This window comes from Panicum virgatum, chromosome 3K (assembly GCF_016808335.1).
Source record: "Panicum virgatum strain AP13 chromosome 3K, P.virgatum_v5, whole genome shotgun sequence".
Taxonomy (NCBI): Eukaryota; Viridiplantae; Streptophyta; class Magnoliopsida; order Poales; family Poaceae; genus Panicum; species Panicum virgatum.
Window position 1 is genome coordinate 33,392,851 of NC_053138.1, and position 19,776 is coordinate 33,412,626.

The window sequence follows — 19,776 nt, forward strand, 5'->3', positions numbered from 1 at the left end:
CTCCGAGTCCGGCGGCAACGAGTCCGGCGCGAGCAACTCCTCCGACTCCGGCGCAACGAGCTCCTCCGAGTCCGGCGCGAGCAGCTCCTCCTCTGGCGGCGTGACGAGCTCCTCCGAGTCCGGCGCGACAAACTCCATGAAGAGTAACAGCTTGGGGCGGGCGTAGATGCTTGGCTGGTGCGGGCGTCGTAGCAGCTAGCAGGTTGGGGCACGTTTTGACGGGGGCGTAGTAGCTTGGCACGGACGGACGGGAACCGAGGCAGGGAGGATAGCAACCGAGGCGGCGCGGACAGGAAACGCGCGGCGCGCCAACGACTGTAGTTAAGGGAGGGCAATCCCGTCCAAAATCATCCACACATGGGTTGAACGGCTTCCTTTGTGCAATCCTCCCAACGGCCAGAACGACGTCCTTTGGCATTACGGAGGGAGTAGGATTTAGATGTTGTTTTGGACAAGGTTTGAGTCAAATATTGGAAATATAAATCATGAATAACTTTTAAGTTATTGAGTTTGAAAAAGTGAAAATTATACGAATAGATTTGTCTTAAAAATACTTTCATAAAAATATACATATATCACTTTTCAACAATTTTTTTATAAAAATAACCAGTCAAAGTTATGCTTTGAAGACCGTGTCGCTGTCACAAACATCATCTATTTCCTATATGGAGGCAGTATGACCCTAGGACATGAGTAATTAGCTTCTGAAATAAGAAGTAATTTGTAAACGAAGGAGTAATTTTATATGCCAATGGAGGACAACCAACTCCTTTTTTATTTCCTACTGGAGTAATTTTAAATGTACGAATAAGTAACATTTACATAATAAAGAAATAATTACTCCTAGATATCTTCATATACACAGATGAACAAAATTTGACTACTCTTTCAAGGAACAAAAGAAAACGAATAAATAACTATGCATGCATCTGACCCAGCATCCTTCTAGCTTGCGGCTTATCCAACGGAAGATATGCAGGGTTATACATTAAAAATAATAGAGTGCTATACAGATATCTTGCTCACTAAAAATATCAGTAATTGACACACTAATTAACAATTGCTTGCCATGAGATGAGATTGAGAATGGAAAGGGGAAAAACTACCAGATTAACAATTGCTTGGGTGTGTGATAAAATATTTGTACCTAGTGATCCTTTCAGTGCAAAAATAACATAATTGTCCTAGATTTTCTCAAAAAAAAAGGATTGTCCTAGATTGGACCGCCGGAACAGATAAAGGCAGGAGTGAATGTGAATTTAATGTGTGTTGAAATGGGGCAGGAAATTAGGAAATTATGACGTGAACCTGTTGTAGTGTATTTATTGTCCCACGACCTTCATTAGCGCAAGTAAATATGATGGAAGTAATTTTATTTTTTTATAATTTCACTCATAGGTGCGTTGAATACTATTCAACACACTGTGAGTAGAATAGACAACATGTGTATATATAATGTCCTTACTATGTGGCCAGTGGAAACAAAGAAGGATCTTTTAGGAGCAACCGGAAGGAATCGGTGCTCATAGCCTAAAAAGGGGAGGGGTGAATTAGGCAACTAAAAAGTAAAAACCTTAACCTCTGGCTCCGTCTAATTTGCAGAAAACATAAACTAAAACATACTGTGATTGCTATCTAAATGTGCAACTATGGTCCTTCTTATGTGAAACTCTCATCCCAAAATAAGTTTTACAACCTATAGCCAATTCTAACTTGATGCTACTCTAAGAAAATAAAGACACACAAGTTGCAAGTATGAAATGCAGAAACATAAAGAGGGAATGAGAGGAAGCAAACTCATCACGCAAAGATTTATCCAGTGCTATCGGTAGGCACTAAGCCACATTTAGTCTTTTTTGTTGAAGCACTCAATCAAGAGTATCACTTCTCGACCACCAAGTCTCTTTCGGGGACCCTTTGACTTGCCGCCAAGACTCACGACAAGTTTTCGGTTACCTTGATCCCACTTTCCACTAAGGAGCTTCTCAACGAATGATGAGGGGTTATCACGTCCCTCGTATAAAGTTGCCGACGCTACTCCACGCGAAGCCGGAGATGTGCCGGCGAGTCCAAGACTCGAAGGGGCCGGCTCACTGAGATACAAGCTTGAGTTTCACTCAAGCACAGCACACAATGCACAAGCTCTCTCTCTCTCTCTCAAGAGCTAACCTAGCACTAACACTCTTAAGGGTGTGCTAAAGACTATGGATGTGATCACTAAGTACCCTTGTAGCTTGGAGGTGTTCTTTAGGATCTATGTGACTTCTCTCAACTCCAACAACCTCAAATGACCCGGGGTGAGGCCTTATATAGTCTAGAGATCCATAGTTGTTACTAGCCGTTAGGCTAATTCTGCAAACACACCGTCGGTTAAATTGGCGAGATGGGTTAGTTCAACCGGTCACACTGACCCCAGATAGTAGCCGTTGGACCTCTGACAGCCTCTTGTTGTTGATGTAGATGTACTGACAGTTGTACCAACGCCATGTCAGTTTAACCAGTCCTTAAAGCTTGTGCTCCTATAGCTTCACATGCTCTCTGAACAATGTGATACTAATGCACCGACACCTTCCATTTGCACCATCAGTTTAACTGGTGCAACTGTGATTTCTTGTGTCACTTCAGTGTTGCCCCGTCCAATGCACCAATTCTTGTAATTTCCATGCAGTCAGTTCAACTAGTCAACTTATTTTAGCTGCACCAGATCAATTATTGCACACATCATTGCACCGAGCCGTAGTTTGTGTATGGTGTCGGTTTAACTGGTGCCCTATTTTCTGCAGAACTCATCCAATTCAACAATTCTTTGAATTTTTTTCTTTATTTCTTGTTTTGTTATGGCTTTGTACTTCATTCTTAGCACCTAAGATCATTCAGTTGACATTGTTAATCTCATGATCATGTTGTCACACAATCACCAAAATCACAAACATAGAAGGTGCTTTTGCATTTGTTCATTCAATTGGGATTGGTGTAGATGAGGGAGAACTTGATGGTGAGATTCGTCTTGTTCTTCTCATCCGGAATCTTCTTCTTTGGTTGAGGTCACTTGTTGGACTTGTGGCCTTCTCGATGGCACTTGAAACATGTCACTATTGACTTCTTCTTAAGCTTCTTCACCATGTCTTCACAATTATCTTGAGGAAGGTTGGATAATGCTATTGCCCTTCAATCTTGCCAAATCTCTCATGAGCCTTTATACTTCTTGCTTGAGCTCATTATTTTTCTTTGCAATGAGATCATCACATGATTCTACAAACACATTCTCAAAGCATTTCTCATTGCAAGAGTTAGAGCAAGATTTATCAATTAAATCAATGTAAGAAGTTAAAACATCAACCTCATAAATATGAATTGCACAAGGGATAGATTGCTCCATTTACAAAGAGTCATTAGTTTCATTATTAATGCTCTCAATTTTTTATTTAAGCTCTTCATGCTCCTTTCTAAGCAATTTGAATTTGCATACGAAATCATCATAACTTATAGCAAGGTTAGAATTGGGATCATTAAGAGCATTAAGTTGTTTGATTTCTTTAGATTGTTTCCTAATGATTTTTTGGTGCTCATGAACCAAGTCAAGAAGTTCATCAATGGAAGGAAAGTTGGAGTCATCATCACTTACATCTCTTTTCATACCTTTGGTCATAAGGTATATGTTTGATGATGAAGACACATGTTGTGCGAGTGGTGAATCTCTTAAATAACTCATCAGTTGAGCTTATGCTTGATTCTTCACCGCCGCTTACACATTTACCAAAAGTGGCTAGGGATTGGGCTTATTCTCCTTCTTATTCTGCTTCTTCTTCTTGTACTTGATCCTCTCAACCTTGATGAGTTGATGGTGATGTCTATCCTTGAGGAAGACCGTATACCCTATCATGTTAATCTTCTTCAAGATCTTGTTCATGATCTTGGCTTGCTTGAGAAGCTCGGGGCTCATTTCTTCTTTTTCATCACTTGAGGAGCATTTGCTTGCTTCATCTTCTTCATCTTCACTTGAGCTTGCTTTTATTACCATCTTCTTCAACTTCTTGGCTTACTTGCTTGCCAGAGCACTTGTGTTGGTGAAGAAGTTGGAGCTCTTAGCTTGATGTTGTTGCGAAGCTCATGGGCGGTCACCTTCTTGAGGACTTGATTTGATGTCATGGTGATGAGCTCTTTCTCATAGAGAATTGTTGTCATCAAATCATAGTCCGGCCTTCGTAGAGAGTGAAGGATCTTTCGAATGAGTTCCATTTCTCTAATTTGCTTAACAGCTAAGGAATTAATCGCATCCACAAGAATATTCAATATTCAATCGTGAGTACATAGATTTGGCATTTTCATGATCAAGTTGCTTGAAGCTATTAAGTTTATCAATCAGAAAGTGATATTTTTCATTTGCCACATCCTTTGTGCCTCCATGGTTCTTATTGATAGTCTTCCATAGATTTTTAGCATTTTTAGAAGCAAAAACATGATTGAACACATTGTGATCAAGAGAACACAATAGAATACGTTTAGCACTAACATCATATTGCTTCTTTTGTTGAGCATGGTTTTTTATGCCCTCGCTCACTACTCTCCAATCGTTTAGACCCTTAGCTTGGAGACAGGCTTGTATTAAAATGTTCCATCATTGGAAGCCCATGCCGTCAAATTGTGGAGTGGGTCCTAAGGTATACATTCCTTCCCCGATGAGCTAACTCACTAGATGGTGAAGCTTAACCATTCCTATGAGTCGGTTATCATAATTTTCCAATTGAATCGGCATTCCTTTATGAAAGAAGTGAGTCCCGATTCTGATACCACTTGAAAGGAATTGGTGCTCGTAGCCTAATAGGGGAAGGGGTGAATTTGACAACTAAAACATTAACCTATGTCTCCAACTAGTTTGCACAAAACACAAACTAAAACATGCTTTATAAATGTGCAACTCAAGCGACTCGAGCTTCGGTCCATGCTAGCATACGACCCAAAATGCCTAGGACATCGGCGGCAGCTCTGACCACGCACGGCTCCGGCACCACAGGCCCGGCCATCGTCGTGCCCAAGCCAAACTCGCCCTTATCCTCTCTAGGCCACTTGATCAGCTTCCTCCCCTTCTCCCTCTCATGCACCCCATTCTGAGAGGGCCCGAAAAGCTTGGCCGAACAGTCGAGCCACCGGCAAAAAATCCGGCATAAAATCTTCACCATATCCAAATTAACTTCACGTGCACCTTCTTCACCTTCCCAGCTACCTCTTCAGCAGCTCCAGCATGGGCCCCAACCGCCGGATGGCTCAAAAGTTGTGTTTCCCGAGCCACCATTGTCGTCGGCTGCTCAAGATCTACCCGATGGTGATCTCCTACCTCCGGCCACCGTTTCTGCCCACCAACCGCTCAAATAAAATCTAGATGATGCTCTGAAACATATACTCCCCTCATTCTTGGGCGTTCCCATTGTTTCTGTGATTGTTGGGCTCGACGCCAATGAGTTCCAGCCAGTGAACATCTGGCGGCTTGCGACTTTGATCAGACTAGAGCGGGTAGGAGACGCCCTCGTGCAGCTCCATCAAGATAGAACAGTTCATTAATTTTCCTTTTTTTATAACTCCATTGGTGGAGGATTTAGCAACCGGAGATTCCAAATAATTAACCTAGCCAAGTATGAATAGTTTTTTTCCTTTGACTTGGAGTTTTACTCTGATTTGGGGCTACTGATCTACTGTTACAAAGTGGTAAGTAACATCCACCACAAGATGGTTTTGCCTGCAGTCCAACTCCAACTCCACCCCTGCCATCTCCACGAAGCAAGAAGCGACAGCTAGCGAATGTTAGACCAGTTGGTTGAGCAGTGCGCTTGGCACCTTGCTGACCATAATTTGAACCCCCACGGTAGCAGATTTCTTGGCCAGAGGTGGTGCAATTTATCTGCGTGTTGCACAAAAAATCTCCTCGCTTGTCCTTTGTCCAAAGCATAGTTGGAGTCTGGTCGTTCTCACGGGTAACGGACCAATATGTACAGGTGGGGCACTAGTTTGGGATTTTCTTGACATGTGCGAGAAGGTCTTCTATTTAGTGCAATGTTGTGGAGCGATCTCCCCCCGCAGGTCAATTTTTTTTGAAGCGAGAAGCAATAGTCGTTGGCAGGCCCGGTCTATCACACTACGTGAAAACCTCAAATAGGTAACACGGCATTAGTAACGGGCTCTAGAAGCCCGTTACAAAGAAGTAAAACTGTAACGGACCACAAACAACACGCGTTACCAATAATCCTGGTAGGGCCCAGCCCGACCACGCCACCACAACGCCCGTTACTAATAATCAACAATAGTAACGGTCGTAAATAAAGACCGTTACTGGATTCTGGGCCGTAACGGTATCTGCACGCAACCGTTATGAATGGGGACATTATCAGTAACGGTTTGTTAAAGACCGTTACTAAAAATACCAAAATGTGTAATGGTTGGTTTAACCCCCGTTACGAATGGCACTGACATGAGTAATGGTCTGCTATGACCGTTACCGATATCTTGTTTTCGTAACATGGGAGAGCACCCATTTCATATGTTGCTCAACGCCCGTTACGAATGGCTCAGACATGAGTAACGGTCTGCTATGGCCGTTACCGATGTCTTATTTTTGTAACGTGGGAGGGAACTCGTTACGTATGTTTCTCAACGGCCGTTACAAATTGTCTAGCAATGATTGAGGTGGAGAACTTTAGCAATGATTGACGTGCGGCATCATTCTAGCACTGTAGCCTCTTGATCGCCGGCGTCGTCCACCCGGCACCGGCGGTCCTTCACCGCTGAGACTACCGCCGCTGTGCCCGCCGGCAATGTCTCTGCTGCGACTGGTCGCACTCCGGCTCCACCACCACCAGCGCATGCCGCGCTGCTCCTCTGCTGCGCCCACCGGACCATCGACCGCCGGCGGTGCCTCTACTCACCCGGACCATCGACCGCCGCTGCTCTGCTCTACGACCACCGCCGGCGCCTCTGCTGCGACCTCGGGCCGCCTCTACTGCGAGTTGGCTCCACTTGGCTCTACCGGCGACCTCGCCGGTGCCTCTGCTCCACTTGGCTCCACCGGCGACCCCTACGGCAGCTTGGCTCCACCACGTGGCTCCATCGCGCCACCGTGTTCCCTCCCCGCCGCTCCTACAGTAGCACATTGAGAGGGTATGTAATTTGAGCCTCCTAATCCTCCCAAGTAGTTGGCAAACCTCTAGTAGAATAAATATTTATCAAATACAACCAAAATACTCTTGTTGATCCATGTTTTCAAGTTTTTGCTAAAGCCTTTGTAGCACTTTGTTTCATAGTACAAATTTGACCAATATGAAATGAACAAAACATCTTGTAGATGGCGGTTGATCGGACTTGGATGTACAGTCAGCCTCGAGTTTGGGAGACCTTCCTAAGTGGGATTAATGGTTTCCTTGCTCAAGCAGAGGCGGACATGAGAAATCGGGGTGTGCCTTCAATGCATTGCCCTTGTGTTGACTGTCTGAACCAGAAGAAGTTTGGACAACGAGACAACATTTTCCATCATTTGATCACACGTGGATTCAAAAAGAATTACATGTGCTGGAACAAGCATGGTGAGGAAGGCCTTAATGAAGACGAAGATGGATGCCTTAATGAAGATGTAGCGCGATGCCATGCTGAAGTCCATAATGAAGGTGAAACGAGTAACTATTGACTTTACTCATTGATTTCTCATTGTTACAGGGTAGAGCATAATGGATTAACTCTTTGATTTGTCATTATTATAGGAGAAGAAGAATGTGGCAATTATGACTTTGAGGAAGATGAAGCATTCCCACCGGGCGTGATGCAGCCTAAGGAAATGACTGACCAAGAAGTTACGGGTTTCAACTATGATGATTTACTGCCTCGTGTGAATAATGTTGATCAAATGTTGAGAGATGTTGAGTTTCAGGGCGTGTACACATCTTCAGAATTATCGAGGCTGAAGCAATTCGTCGAAGATTCAAAGAAACCCCTGTACCCCGGTTGTCACAAGTACTCTTGGCTTTCTGGTGATCTCAAACTTTTGCAGCTTAAGGCAAGTCATGGTTGGACCGACAAAAGTTTCAAACAACTATTGGATCTGCTAAAAGACATGCTACCAGAGGGAAACCAAGTGGCCAGGTCTGTCTATGAGGCTAAGAAGATAATATGTCCTTTGGGTTTAGAGGTGGAAAGAATACATGCATGTAAGAACAACTGTGTGTTGTTCCGTGGAGAGTATGAGGACCTTGACAATTGCCCTAAGTGTGGGTTCGGTCGTTTCAAGAGGACGAAAGATGGCGGAGATAATAATGCTGAGGACGGGAACAAGCCCATGGAGATCAGAGATAGGAAGGGTAACAGAGGGGGTCCTGTGAGGGTGGCATGGTATTTTTCACTCATTCCCCACTTGAAACGCATGTTTGCCACACGAAAGGAGGCCCAACTCTTGCGTTGTCATAAGGAAGGTCGTAACAAGACCGGGGATGGCAAGCTTAGGCACCCAGCAGATGCAGCATAGTGGGGTAACATTGATGCTCACTTTCCTTGGTTTGAAGAAGATTGCAGGAACATTCGGTTCGCTATGAGCACAGATGGGGTGAACCCATTCGGTAATCAGAGTTCAACGCATAGCACCTGGCCTGTCGTGTTGTCAGTGTTGAACCTTCCACCGTGGCTCTGCAAGTAACGTAAATAATTGATGTTGTCAATCTTGGTCTCGGGGCCAAAGCAACCCGGTGACCGTATTGATGTGTACTTGAGGCCCTTGGTTGATGACCTGCAGACACTTTGGAAGCCTGGTGTGAAGGATGTTTGGGATGAGTTTGAGCATAAGGACTTTACGTTGCACGCCATGTTGTTCACCACCATCAACGACAACCCGGCTCATCGCAACCTCTCCGGGCAGAGTAAAAGGAAAGGTGAAGCTTGCCCCCACTGCTTAGATGAAACTTGCTCATTGTGGTTGAGAAAGTCGAAGAAATTTGTCTTTTTGGGGCACCGTTGTTTCCTCCATAAGAAACATCCATACTGGAACATGGATTGTCAGTTTGATGGGGAAAAGGAGAATCGAATGGCGCCTCAGCATGTGTCTGGAATGGAGGTCCACTTACAAGTCAAAGACATCAAAACTATTGAGGAATTATCTAAGGATGCTATCCTTGGCAAAAGAAAGAAGCAAGATGGTGAAGAAGAAGAGGAGCAGGGGATGTGGAACAAAAAATCAATATTATGGGAGCTAGAGTATTGGCAGCTGTTGGATGTGCGTCATTCGATTGACACCATGCACATCAAGAAGAATGTGTGTGAGAGCATGTGTGGAACATTGTTACAACAGAGGGGCAAAGGAAAAGATCATGAAAATGCAAGGGAGGATCTGAAAGATATGGGCATTAGGCCGGAGCTCTATGCAGAGGAAAAAGACAAGGGGACGGTCCTTCCTGTAGCTGCAACCACATTGTCAAAGACGGAGAGAAAAGAATTCTGCGAGTTTTTGCATGGTTTGAAAGTACCTTCAGGTTACTCATCGAACTTCAAGAGGCTAGTGTCGGTGAAGGACATGAAAATGAATTTCCACTTGATGAGATCTCATGATTGCCATGTGTTGATGACACCTCTTCTGCCTGTTGCACTTAGAGGTATCAAGACAGTACTAGTTCGCGAGGCTGTCATGAGCTTGCGCTTTTTCTTCAATGCGATAGAACAGAAGGTGATTGACGTGGATGCACTATCGAGGTTACAGAAAAGGCATTTTGAGACCCTATGCTTGCTTGAGGCTACTTTTACACCAACATTCTTTGATCTCATGGTCCATTTAACAACACATCTTGTGAAGGAGATCTTCTACCTTGGCCCATCTTACCTTCATCAAATGTTTCCTTATGAGAGGTTCTATGGCTTCCTCAAATCTTTGGTACATAACCGGTCTTTTCCTGAGGGAGCCATGGTTCATGGCTATGGTACCATCGAAGCAGTGGAGTGGGCCATGGGTTATATGGACCCCCAAAACCCCATTGGTGTGCCTCATTCACGGCATGAAGGTAGGCTTGCAGGTGTTGGGACCTTGGTCAAAAAGTCAATCACTCCTGGTCGAGATTCCTTCAACAAGGCTCATTTCATCGTGCTACAACAGACCGACATAGTTACACCGTATGTCAACGAGCATTTGCGACACCTAATTGAAGGTAATCCTAATCGAAATGAGGCTTGGGTCGCAAAGAAGCACATGCAAGGCTTTAACACTTGGTTTCGAGATTATGTCCAGAAAGGCAGCACTGCTATAACCGATCATGAGATAAGAAAACTAGCAGCGGGGCCATTATTCACTATTACAACATACCAAGCATATGATATCAATTGATACACTTTCTACACCATGGCCCAGGATGCCAAGAGCATCTATCAAAATAGTGGTGTGCGTGTTGATGCCGTCGACAACAACATGGAGACAGACACATATTATGGTCAGATAGAGGAGATATAGGAACTTGATTATGTTGGATTGAAGGTAGCCCTGTTTCGGTGCCGATGGGTCAATGGGAAGAAAGGTGTGACCGAGGACAAATATGGGTTTGTTAGTGTTGATCTACGAGTTTTTGGTTACAAAGATGAACCGTTTGTCTTAGCCAAGGATGTGCAGTAGGTGTTCTATGTACCCGACCTTGCAAAGAAAAACTGGTATGTGGTTATGCCTGGGAAAAAAAGGATTGTTGGGGTTGAAAATGTTGTTGAGGAGGAGGAATACAAGTATACAACCAATTTGATGAAATTCCTTCCTTTGACATGCCATACGTGCCCCGACTCTTGGCAGATGAAAAAAACACCATACTTGCGACGCGACCATCGGGAAACCATCAAAGTACATAAAGCAAGGAAAAAGCAAGCTTGATGTATGTATTGTGGAAATTGTGCCTTTTTGTTGACTTTGTATGTGGATTGGTGATTTTTGAATCCATTTGTAATATATGATGTGGATTGGTGATTTTTGAATCCATTTGTAATATATGGTGTGGTAAATTCAGACATGGTGATTGGTGATTGGTAATATTCAGACATGCTTGACTTGGTAATATTCAGATCACATGCTTGACTTGGTAATATTCAGTCTGTTACATTCTGTCTGTTGCATTGTGTAGTTGGTCATTGGTAACGGGCATTACGAATGTGCCCGTTACAAATTAGTCATTCGTAACGGGCCTTACGAATGTGCCCGTTATGTATGACACAATTCCCAGTATGGCTTTTAGAGATCAGATCACAAAACACAGATCACAGAGCACAGAGCACAGAACACATGACACATGACACAACTCATTTTTAGAGATCACATAACATATATATATATATATACCCTTCAGTTTTTCACAAGTATATATATATATATTAGCAGGAGCACATGACTAATTGGGCACACACAGAAATGGACAAAATCGGTGTGCCTTAGAACATGGGCAATTAAAAAGTATATGAGGCACACACAGGCATGGACTAGTTCAGTGTGCCTTGGTCAACCTCTAGCCTAAGAACATGGCCATTACACAGTCTACCAAAATCAGACATGGCCATTGGAATCCAAACCAAAATGAAAACAGGCCTGGTGGATTAGATGTTTCTGCCACCTCTCTGAGCCTTGATCGCTGCTTTCAGTGCACGCTCAATGGCCTTCTTCCTTCCTCTCTCCCCAGCAAGCTCATCTTGAAGTGCCACCACCCTCTCATGTGAGTCTGCTAAGGTGTTGTGCAACTGCATGATGGTCATCTGATCAAAAGGTACCTGCAAGACAAAGTTTATCAAACAGAAACTAAATACCATGAATTAAATCTAGATATATGGCAAACAAGATCTAAAAATTCTCTAACTTATATATCAGCAAGATCTCAGTAACATGTTCATCCAGTAAAAATTTCAGAGCTAAACTATGACTAGGTCTACCAGCATTAATATATGAAGTTCACTAGTAGATTTAAGAATCTTTACCATTTAAGTAAGTAAACGAGCTCAAATAGAGTTCATATTTTTACCAGGTGTTTCTAACAACACTAAGATTAACATACCCAAAAATCAAGCCTAGCCACTGAACTAAACTACCAGAACATTTATGGGATATTTATTCTATTCTTTTTCATAGATTAAAATGTGGACAGATTCTGATGATTTGCATCTAACAAAACTTGTAGATTTCGTTGCAAGGATTACCTGAGACGCGTTGGAAGCGCCCTTCCCCGCAGCCGGCGGTGGCGGCGGCGGGGTGGAGTGGGAAGCGCCGACGTCCTCCACTTTGGGCCCGAAGCCCGGCGGGTAGGGCAGGAGGGGTCTCGGCGCCGGCTCCTCTTCGGTCACCTCCACCTTGGGGGTTAGGGCAAGAGGGGCCCCGCGGCCGCCATCCCCGCCGCGACTGCCATAGCCGCGGCCGCTTTCCCCGCACGGGTCTTCGTCCCCGCGCACGCCGTCCCCGCGGCCGCCTTCGTAGCCGCGGGCACCTTCCCCGCGCGGGCCTTCGTCCCCGCGGCCGCCTTCTTCCCCGCGCTCCAGTATGCCGCGCCTGGCTTCTTCCCCGGGATCCAACGGCCGTCCTCCCGGAGTTGCAGGGCGACCAAAGCACGCCGCTTGCGGGGAGACATCGCCACCGGAGACGAAGAGGGAGATGACGAGTAGAGGAAGAGGAAGAGGAAGAGGCGGAGGGATCGAGGGAGACGAAGAGGAGAGGAAGAGGAAGACGAAGAGGCGGAGGGATCCAAAGGCTGCGGGGTGTGGGTTATAGAGTCTGGCCTGGAGCATTGGTAACGGGCATTAATGTGACCGTTACCAATACAGTTACTATTTGTATAGATACATTTCAAACTGCTGACTAAATGAACTTACTCGCATAGCGCAGCGGAAAGGCTTTTCAGTGTGGATCAGGTCGGCCGCGGTTCGAATCAGGGCAGCTCGCCAAAAAATTTTGATGTTTTGTCGACCGAAAAAAAACCTCCAAAAAAGAGTGTCAATGGGGGGGTTCGAACCCGAGACCAGCACTTCATGAGGTTCAAGCACTACCACTCTGCCACTTCATTGTTTGTTGCACTCTACTGAGTTTTCTATTTTTTTACTTAGTTCTACACTGCGGGCCAGGTGGCAGCGCGCGGTTGCCTCGGGGCCAGGTGGCAGGGCGCGATTGGCCCAGTTCTATTGCCCCAGTTGCCATTTGTCCTTTTAATCTACAATTAAAATTTGTAACTAGTATTACTCGGTCATACGGAATCCAAATTCGATGTTATTTTTTCCTGAATTTTTCTAAAATTACCCTCCTTCCTTTAATGATGCTTTCAAGTACCTATTCAATTTATCAGATTCTATTTCTATACCTGACCTTGTTTGACCTAAATAGATATTAAAAAACACATTTGTTTGACACTACCATTACCTTGTACTTCATCATATTTTGCAATATTAAGGTGAGGAAAAGGTTATGTTGAAATTTGACATGCATACGAGTTCGAACATGTGGTAAAGTATGGAAGACTTCAATGTTGGAGTAACATTGCATGGAACTATGTGGAAGATGTAGGCATTTGTACACAATGCGTATTCTTCCCTCATCGAATCCATTTGAAATTTTTATGTAAAGCTTAGGGACGCAAATTATGTTGCCACCTCAATTTGTAGAACTTTTAGACCAAGTTAAGATGTTATTAAAATTGTTATATCATATTAATTTATACAAGATGCATCATATTGTAAAGTAAGTTACATTCTTAGTAAAGAACTATGAATTATGTTATTTTCTTCAAATACTATATGTCAAATGATGAATTGTTGACATTTTTAATGAATTTTTAGGGGCTGTTTTCTGAACTCTAAAATTAATGGAACATTCAATTTGGGTTGTTTTTCTTTTTGAGTTGTGAACAAAACATAGCAGATCCAAGGGTGATCCATATCTTCGATTGTTACATCTGTTTTTATCTTTCCAGAAACATTTTTTGCTGAATTTTTGAACTAAAGTAGCTTAGGCATTTGAAGGTTCAAATTTTAGTTTGAAAAAAAATGATTTCGGGCCCACGCGTCAGCGTCACAGGCCAAATCAAACCGGAGGCGCCAGCCGGACGAAATTTTGGAACCGCCTTGCGTGCCTTGGCCACGGGCCCACACGTCAGCGTCTGTAGCCCAAAATAAACTGCTTCTCCGCCGCCGAACCAAATCAAATCCTCTTCTCTTCTCCTCCTCCGCCGCCCTCCTCTCCTCCTCCTCCGGCGCCGCTGCTCTCCTCCTCTGGCCCTGTGCTCCTCCTCCGCATGACTCGCCTTCTACCCTACTCCTCCGCGCCACTCGCCTTCTCCTCCCGGCGCCTCTCCTCCACTTTGTTCCTCCTCGCTTCGTCGCAGCTAGGGTTTGAAACCCTAACCCGACCCGACGCCGGTGAGGCGGCACCTGGCGTGACGACGGCGACCCGGCTTTTGGCGTGACGACGGCGAGGTGGCTACTGCCATGACGACGGCGAGGTGGCTCCTACCTTGACGACGGCGAGGCGGCTCCTGCCGTGACGACGGCGAGGCGGCTCCTGCCGCCGCCGCCGACTCCCGGCGACGGCGACCCGGCCACCTCAGGCAACGACGTGACACAGCCACCTCGCGACAGAGGAAAGGGCTCCTTCCTCCAATTTTAGAGTCTAGAATGATCCAATTTGGCTAATTAACGAGCAGTGACTTCATGAGGAGTGAAAGTGTCCTACTAAATGATTAGGGATGATGCATTAGTGAATGTGTTCACAGTTTCTGCTCTCACATGCTACTTTGCTGTGGTTTTGGATAGGAATTGCCTATATTAGTTACACGAACTAGTTAGACATTTTTGTGCTACTAGGGAGAAATGCCACTTTGATGTGGTTTTGGGTAGAAATTGCCTATATTAGTTACAGAACCTAGAAATTGCCTATATTAGAGAGAAATGCCACTTCAATTTTTATGCTATTAGGGAGACATGCTATTTTGTTGTTGTTTAGGGTCATTTCACATAGGATTAGCAGTCCTCATCTGCAATTGAAAAGAACAACAATTTTTTTGGCTGTGGTTTAGTTGTTTAGGGGTGTCACTTTATTTCATATCTAGCCACCTTTTTGCTGTTGTCTTGATGTATAGTTTTTTTTCTTGTCATAATTATACTAACTGATTCCTCTATCCTATTCTTGCCAAAAGGCCATAGAATCTACACTTCATTGCTTTGATATATAAGCACTGCTTGCCACTGTCAAAATGGTTAGTACCTATCCCCAACTATTATATAATTATTGATGCTTTGCAGCCTTACTTATGTTGCTCTATTGACACACTTGTATATAATCTATGCAGTCAGCCTCATCAGCAAGTTCCACTGGTGATAGTGAACCTGGTACACAGGGCAATAATGCACCTGGGTCAAATGATGCAAATTTCAATAGTGCAGCTGCTTCGCAGGCTCACTCCTCACAAACTGCTGGGAGTAGCACTCGAGCACGCAAGTCACGGACACAAACCAAATGGCCAGAGGACAAAGTGACTGCAACTAGACTTGATGATGATGGTTGGCCTACCCCAGATGCTGCGAGGAAAAGATTCGTTACGGTCTGTGGCCTCATTGCCCGGGAGAGGGTGTCAATCAACACAAATGCTGAGGATCTCACACCAGAACAGAGGAGAGATCTGTTCACTGTTTTGGAGGAAAAGCTAGAGTACCCAGCTGATCTGTCCACAACTGCTCGCGATAAAGCATTTAAGGCAGCTATGAAAGAGATTGCGAGTTTGCAGCGGCGATTCAAGTCGCATTTAAGAGCAGATTTTGTTTGGCAAGACGAGCTTCCCTATGAGAAGCACCCCTTTTTAAAGCAGGAAGACTAGGAGGAGTTTGTGGAGACAACCAATTCTCCATTGTTTGACCATGTGAGCCAGGAGATGAAAGAGAAGAGAGCCAAGCACAATAAGCCACACAAGATGGGCAGAAAAGGTTATCATGGTAAAAGGAAAGAGTGGGAGGAGGAGGATACAAAGCTAGCTGCAGAAGGAAAGGAGAACCCTTGGGAGTAATTTCCTGGACATTCGAGGCCATATCTGCGGGCAAGGTCAGGGAAGGCCACTAGTGAAAGCGGGAACATAACATTCAGTTCCCCTCTGGTGGCGGAAGTAGCAGATAAGGTGAAAAGAATTGCAGCTCAAGCTAGCGATGGTTCTTTCACCGGGGTTAGGGAGAATGATGTTCTTACTGAGGCACTTGAGAATCCAGAGCATAGAGGTCGGGTGCGAGGCGTGTCAAGTTCCCTTGGCTGGGGTAAAGGGTTTGGCGAAGAGTGTGCTGGAATGTACAGGAAGAAAAAGAGGAGGAGGTCAGATGTGGACAAGGAAGAGATCGTTGGTGAAGCAATCACCAGAGTTATGGAGTTGCAGAGAGTTGCAGGCGTGAACATACCGGATGGTCTGTGCCTTACCCAAACTGGAAACAACAGTAGGTGTGAGGAGGATTTGCACATTGACGAGGACCAAAATGATGGTCCACCACCTAATGAGCCGGACACAATAGAGCAGCTGACAGAGCCAACTAAGTGTAGTCTTGTGGATTGTGGCGGATGTGACATGGAGCTCGCATTAGCCACTGTCTATCCAAATCAACAGACTTGCCATACAGTATCGGTGCAGAGTGGGTATGCAGTGGTGCAACCTACTTACTTGTGCCCAATGCAAGGCACATCAAACTTCCTATCCCGGTAGGGGATGAAATCTGTCGGTGTTCCGACCCGGGGGCCTGGATCCCAACTAGTAAATGTTGCGTGTTTCCTCGTCCCAGATGATGATGCAAGAGGCAACACAGTAACGCACGGTTTATCCTGGTTCCGGCCACGGGGCCGTACGTCCAGCAAAGGGGGTGTGCGAGGGCACTGTATTATCTTGCACCCGGGGTGCTTGTAGTAGGGGATACAAGCGAGGCGAGAGAGGGAGGGAAGCTCCCAAGTCTCTGCTAGGAGTGGAGTCGGTTGAGATGAGCATTCAGTAGTGCTGAGAGTTCTCTGAGGGGAAAAACCAGAGAGCCCGCTTCCAACTCGGCCTAAGGAAGCCCACCTCCTCCTTTTATAGTCACAAGGAGGGGCGGTGCACATGAGTGGGGGTATGGAAGTCGTCGTTTTCCCTTAAATCGCGGGGGTACAGTGTCGAACACCGTAGAAAGCGTACTGTGGGAAGGCGGCGCGCGTTGCTGTTGTCCTGGGTTCCGTCCTTGGTCCCGCGAAGATTGCGCCGGTTGTCCTGCAGTGTCCCGACAGTAGTAATGGCGTGGGACGGTCCCGGACCCCCTGGTCGGAGTGTGAGCGTGCACACTAGAAGGTCCGAGAGCGCGTGGAAGTCCCGGACCCCACAAGGGGGAGGTCCGGGGTCCCGCCCGTGCGTGCAGAGTGCCCCTCTCGGAAGGACACGTGACATCGCCGGACTCCTTCCCTTGTGGGAGGTGAGTCCGGATGGTTGATGTCGGCAGAATAGCAACGGGGGCGGCGCCAGCTTGTCTTGTCCCGTAATGCCCACAGTGCTGCTACAGCGATCGGGGTGGCGGAGCGGTGACCGGGGTCAGCGGATGGGACCCCGGTCACATCTACTGTGGGAGTGGCGGCCTGACGCCGCCCGTCCTTTGAGCCGTGGTGGAGCGGCTGGCTTTTAATGCCTTTGTACGGCGAGCGGTTTGGGCGGCGGGGCCGTTTGTCCCTTGTGCCGAGAGACGGCCCCGAGCGAGGCGGAGATGAGTCACCTGCTCGAGGGTAGATCTGCTACCCTCGAGCGAGGCGGAAGTGTGTTGCGCGGTCGAGGGTCCCGAGGGGGGCCCTCGAGCGAGGCGGAGATGAGTCACCCGCTCGAGGGTAGATCCGCTACCCTCGAGCGGGGTGGAGATTGCCCTGCGGGCCTGAGAGGGACCCTCGAGCGAGGCAGAGGTCGTTCCACTGGCTCGAGGGGGACATGAATGGGCCGCACGCCGGGCTTCTTTGAGTCCTTTCCTTTTTTCCGAATAGGGAATAGGCCGTGGGCCTTCGTGGGCCCAATTGTCTTTATAGGTGTTTGTGTTTTAAAGCGATCTTATCACCCCAATTAGGGTGTCCCTAATTGTGGCACCCGACAGTAGCCCCCGAGGCTTTGGTCGAGTCGATGGATTCGGCCAAAGGGTGTTTCCGCGATTTCCCCTTTGTCGTGATCAGTCAATGCCGCGCACACGCCAGACGCGCCTGGGCGCCAGCCTAGTGGATGTGACAACACGCCGGTCGGGGCAGTACGCCCGTGGGTGGAGTGCTTCGAGGCGCGCGCCACTTTCTTTGTTTGTTTGAAGGACAATACGTGTCCGCGCGCTGAGGGGGGCCAGGGTGATGGTAGCGCCCGCTGCTTGGCAGCTGGTGCTCCCGTCGCGCTGGCCCGTACGTAGGGCCTTGTAGGCCTGTTAATGGGGTTGAACCCACCCCAAATCCGCCCCTACCCATATTTCAAGAGCCCTAACTACCACACGCCCCGACCCACCCCGTCGGCCCAATGCCCCAACCCGCCCCAACCCGAAGTCACGATGGAAGATGATATGCGACTTACGTGCCGATCTACTACCATAGCGCCCCAACCCGTCCCAACCCGTCTATGTCGTCAACCCAACCCGCCCCAACCCATTTCATAGTGTCACTCGTTTCCACCCATCCAATAGTACCCGTATTAAAACCCACCCAAAAAACCCATCAAGCCCCGCCCCATTAGCAGGAGTAGGGCCTTGGCCCCGGCGTTCCTGGTTGCTTTACGGCGCGCCGTTCGAGGGCATCCGGCCAGAGCCGATGCTGCACTGCTTAGCATTCAGGGGCTCAGCTCCGCTTTATTTCGTTCGGTCATGTCTCAGCGCGGGGACCGAGGACATCCTTTGCTCGTGGAGCGCCGCTTCGTCACGGGCGATACAAGCCTCCGCTCTTTGATAAGCTTGAAGCTTTGTGCCTGGCGCAGCTATAAATAGGGGTCGTGGGGTTTCCCTTCTTCTCCAGCCTCCCGACTCTTTCTTCCAGTATCACCCTAATTTTGTAATGTTTTCTCTGCCCTTTTGTGACCGGCCCCCAGATGGGGTGGCCTGGCTTTTTTAGGCTTTTGGCGCTAGAAGGATGCTTGCGAGCGGTTGGGGAAGACCGGAGTGGGCGTGCGCTCCATCCCTCAGGTTCAGTGGGATCAGCAGAAGAGCATTGGGCCCGTGGGGTCATGCTTCCGCGATGTCCCCTAGCCTGAAGGGGGATGGAGACGCCTGACCGGGGCGCTGGCGCCAGGTCCGGCGGCTGTTTTTCGCATCGTCCCCCCCCCCCCCCCCGGCGACAAGGTTGCTCTCGGGGAGACGGTGCGGAGGGCGCTGTCCGCCAGCTCGACCCCCCGCATGGTCTTCGGTGGAGGAGACGCCAGAAGAAGGCTTGCGAGGAGAGCGTCCTGCTGGACCCGTGAGGTCTGGGGGCCGCTTCTCGCATCCCTAGCAGCCTCACTGCTGAGTCAGCTAGGGGCTCGGTGCCTTTCTTCGTCGCTCGCTCCTCCCCAAGACAGGGAAAATTGCCACGTAAGTGGCAACGTGTTTGTATCTTTCGATGGCTTCGCGCCGGTGACCCTTTGTAATCTTTTCTTGCATTTGAGCAATAAAGTCCCCTTTCCCCTCTGCGGGGAGGATAACCGAGGGTATGGGGGTGTACATAGAGTTACGACCCTCGAATGTGTGAAGTCACCTTCGCGGGGGCGCGTCAGCGCACCCGCGGGTGTAGCCCCCGAGGCCTTGGAGGAGAGTTTGTGCTCGTCCAAGGGCTATAAATGT

The 19,776-nt window shown here is 47.3% G+C and overlaps 1 protein-coding gene across 1 annotated transcript; it reads right to left on the reverse strand.

Annotated features, from left to right (window-relative positions):
- Positions 1 to 11,583: 11,583 nt before the first annotated feature.
- Positions 11,584 to 12,849, reverse strand: LOC120700863 (collagen alpha-1(VI) chain-like). The gene is made up of 3 exons (XM_039985071.1): positions 12,844 to 12,849; positions 12,178 to 12,750; positions 11,584 to 11,754 (listed from the first exon to the last, which is right to left on the reverse strand). Exons 1-3 carry the CDS (start codon positions 12,847 to 12,849, stop codon positions 11,584 to 11,586), a joined length of 750 nt encoding a protein of 249 aa, XP_039841005.1.
- Positions 12,850 to 19,776: the final 6,927 nt, after the last annotated feature.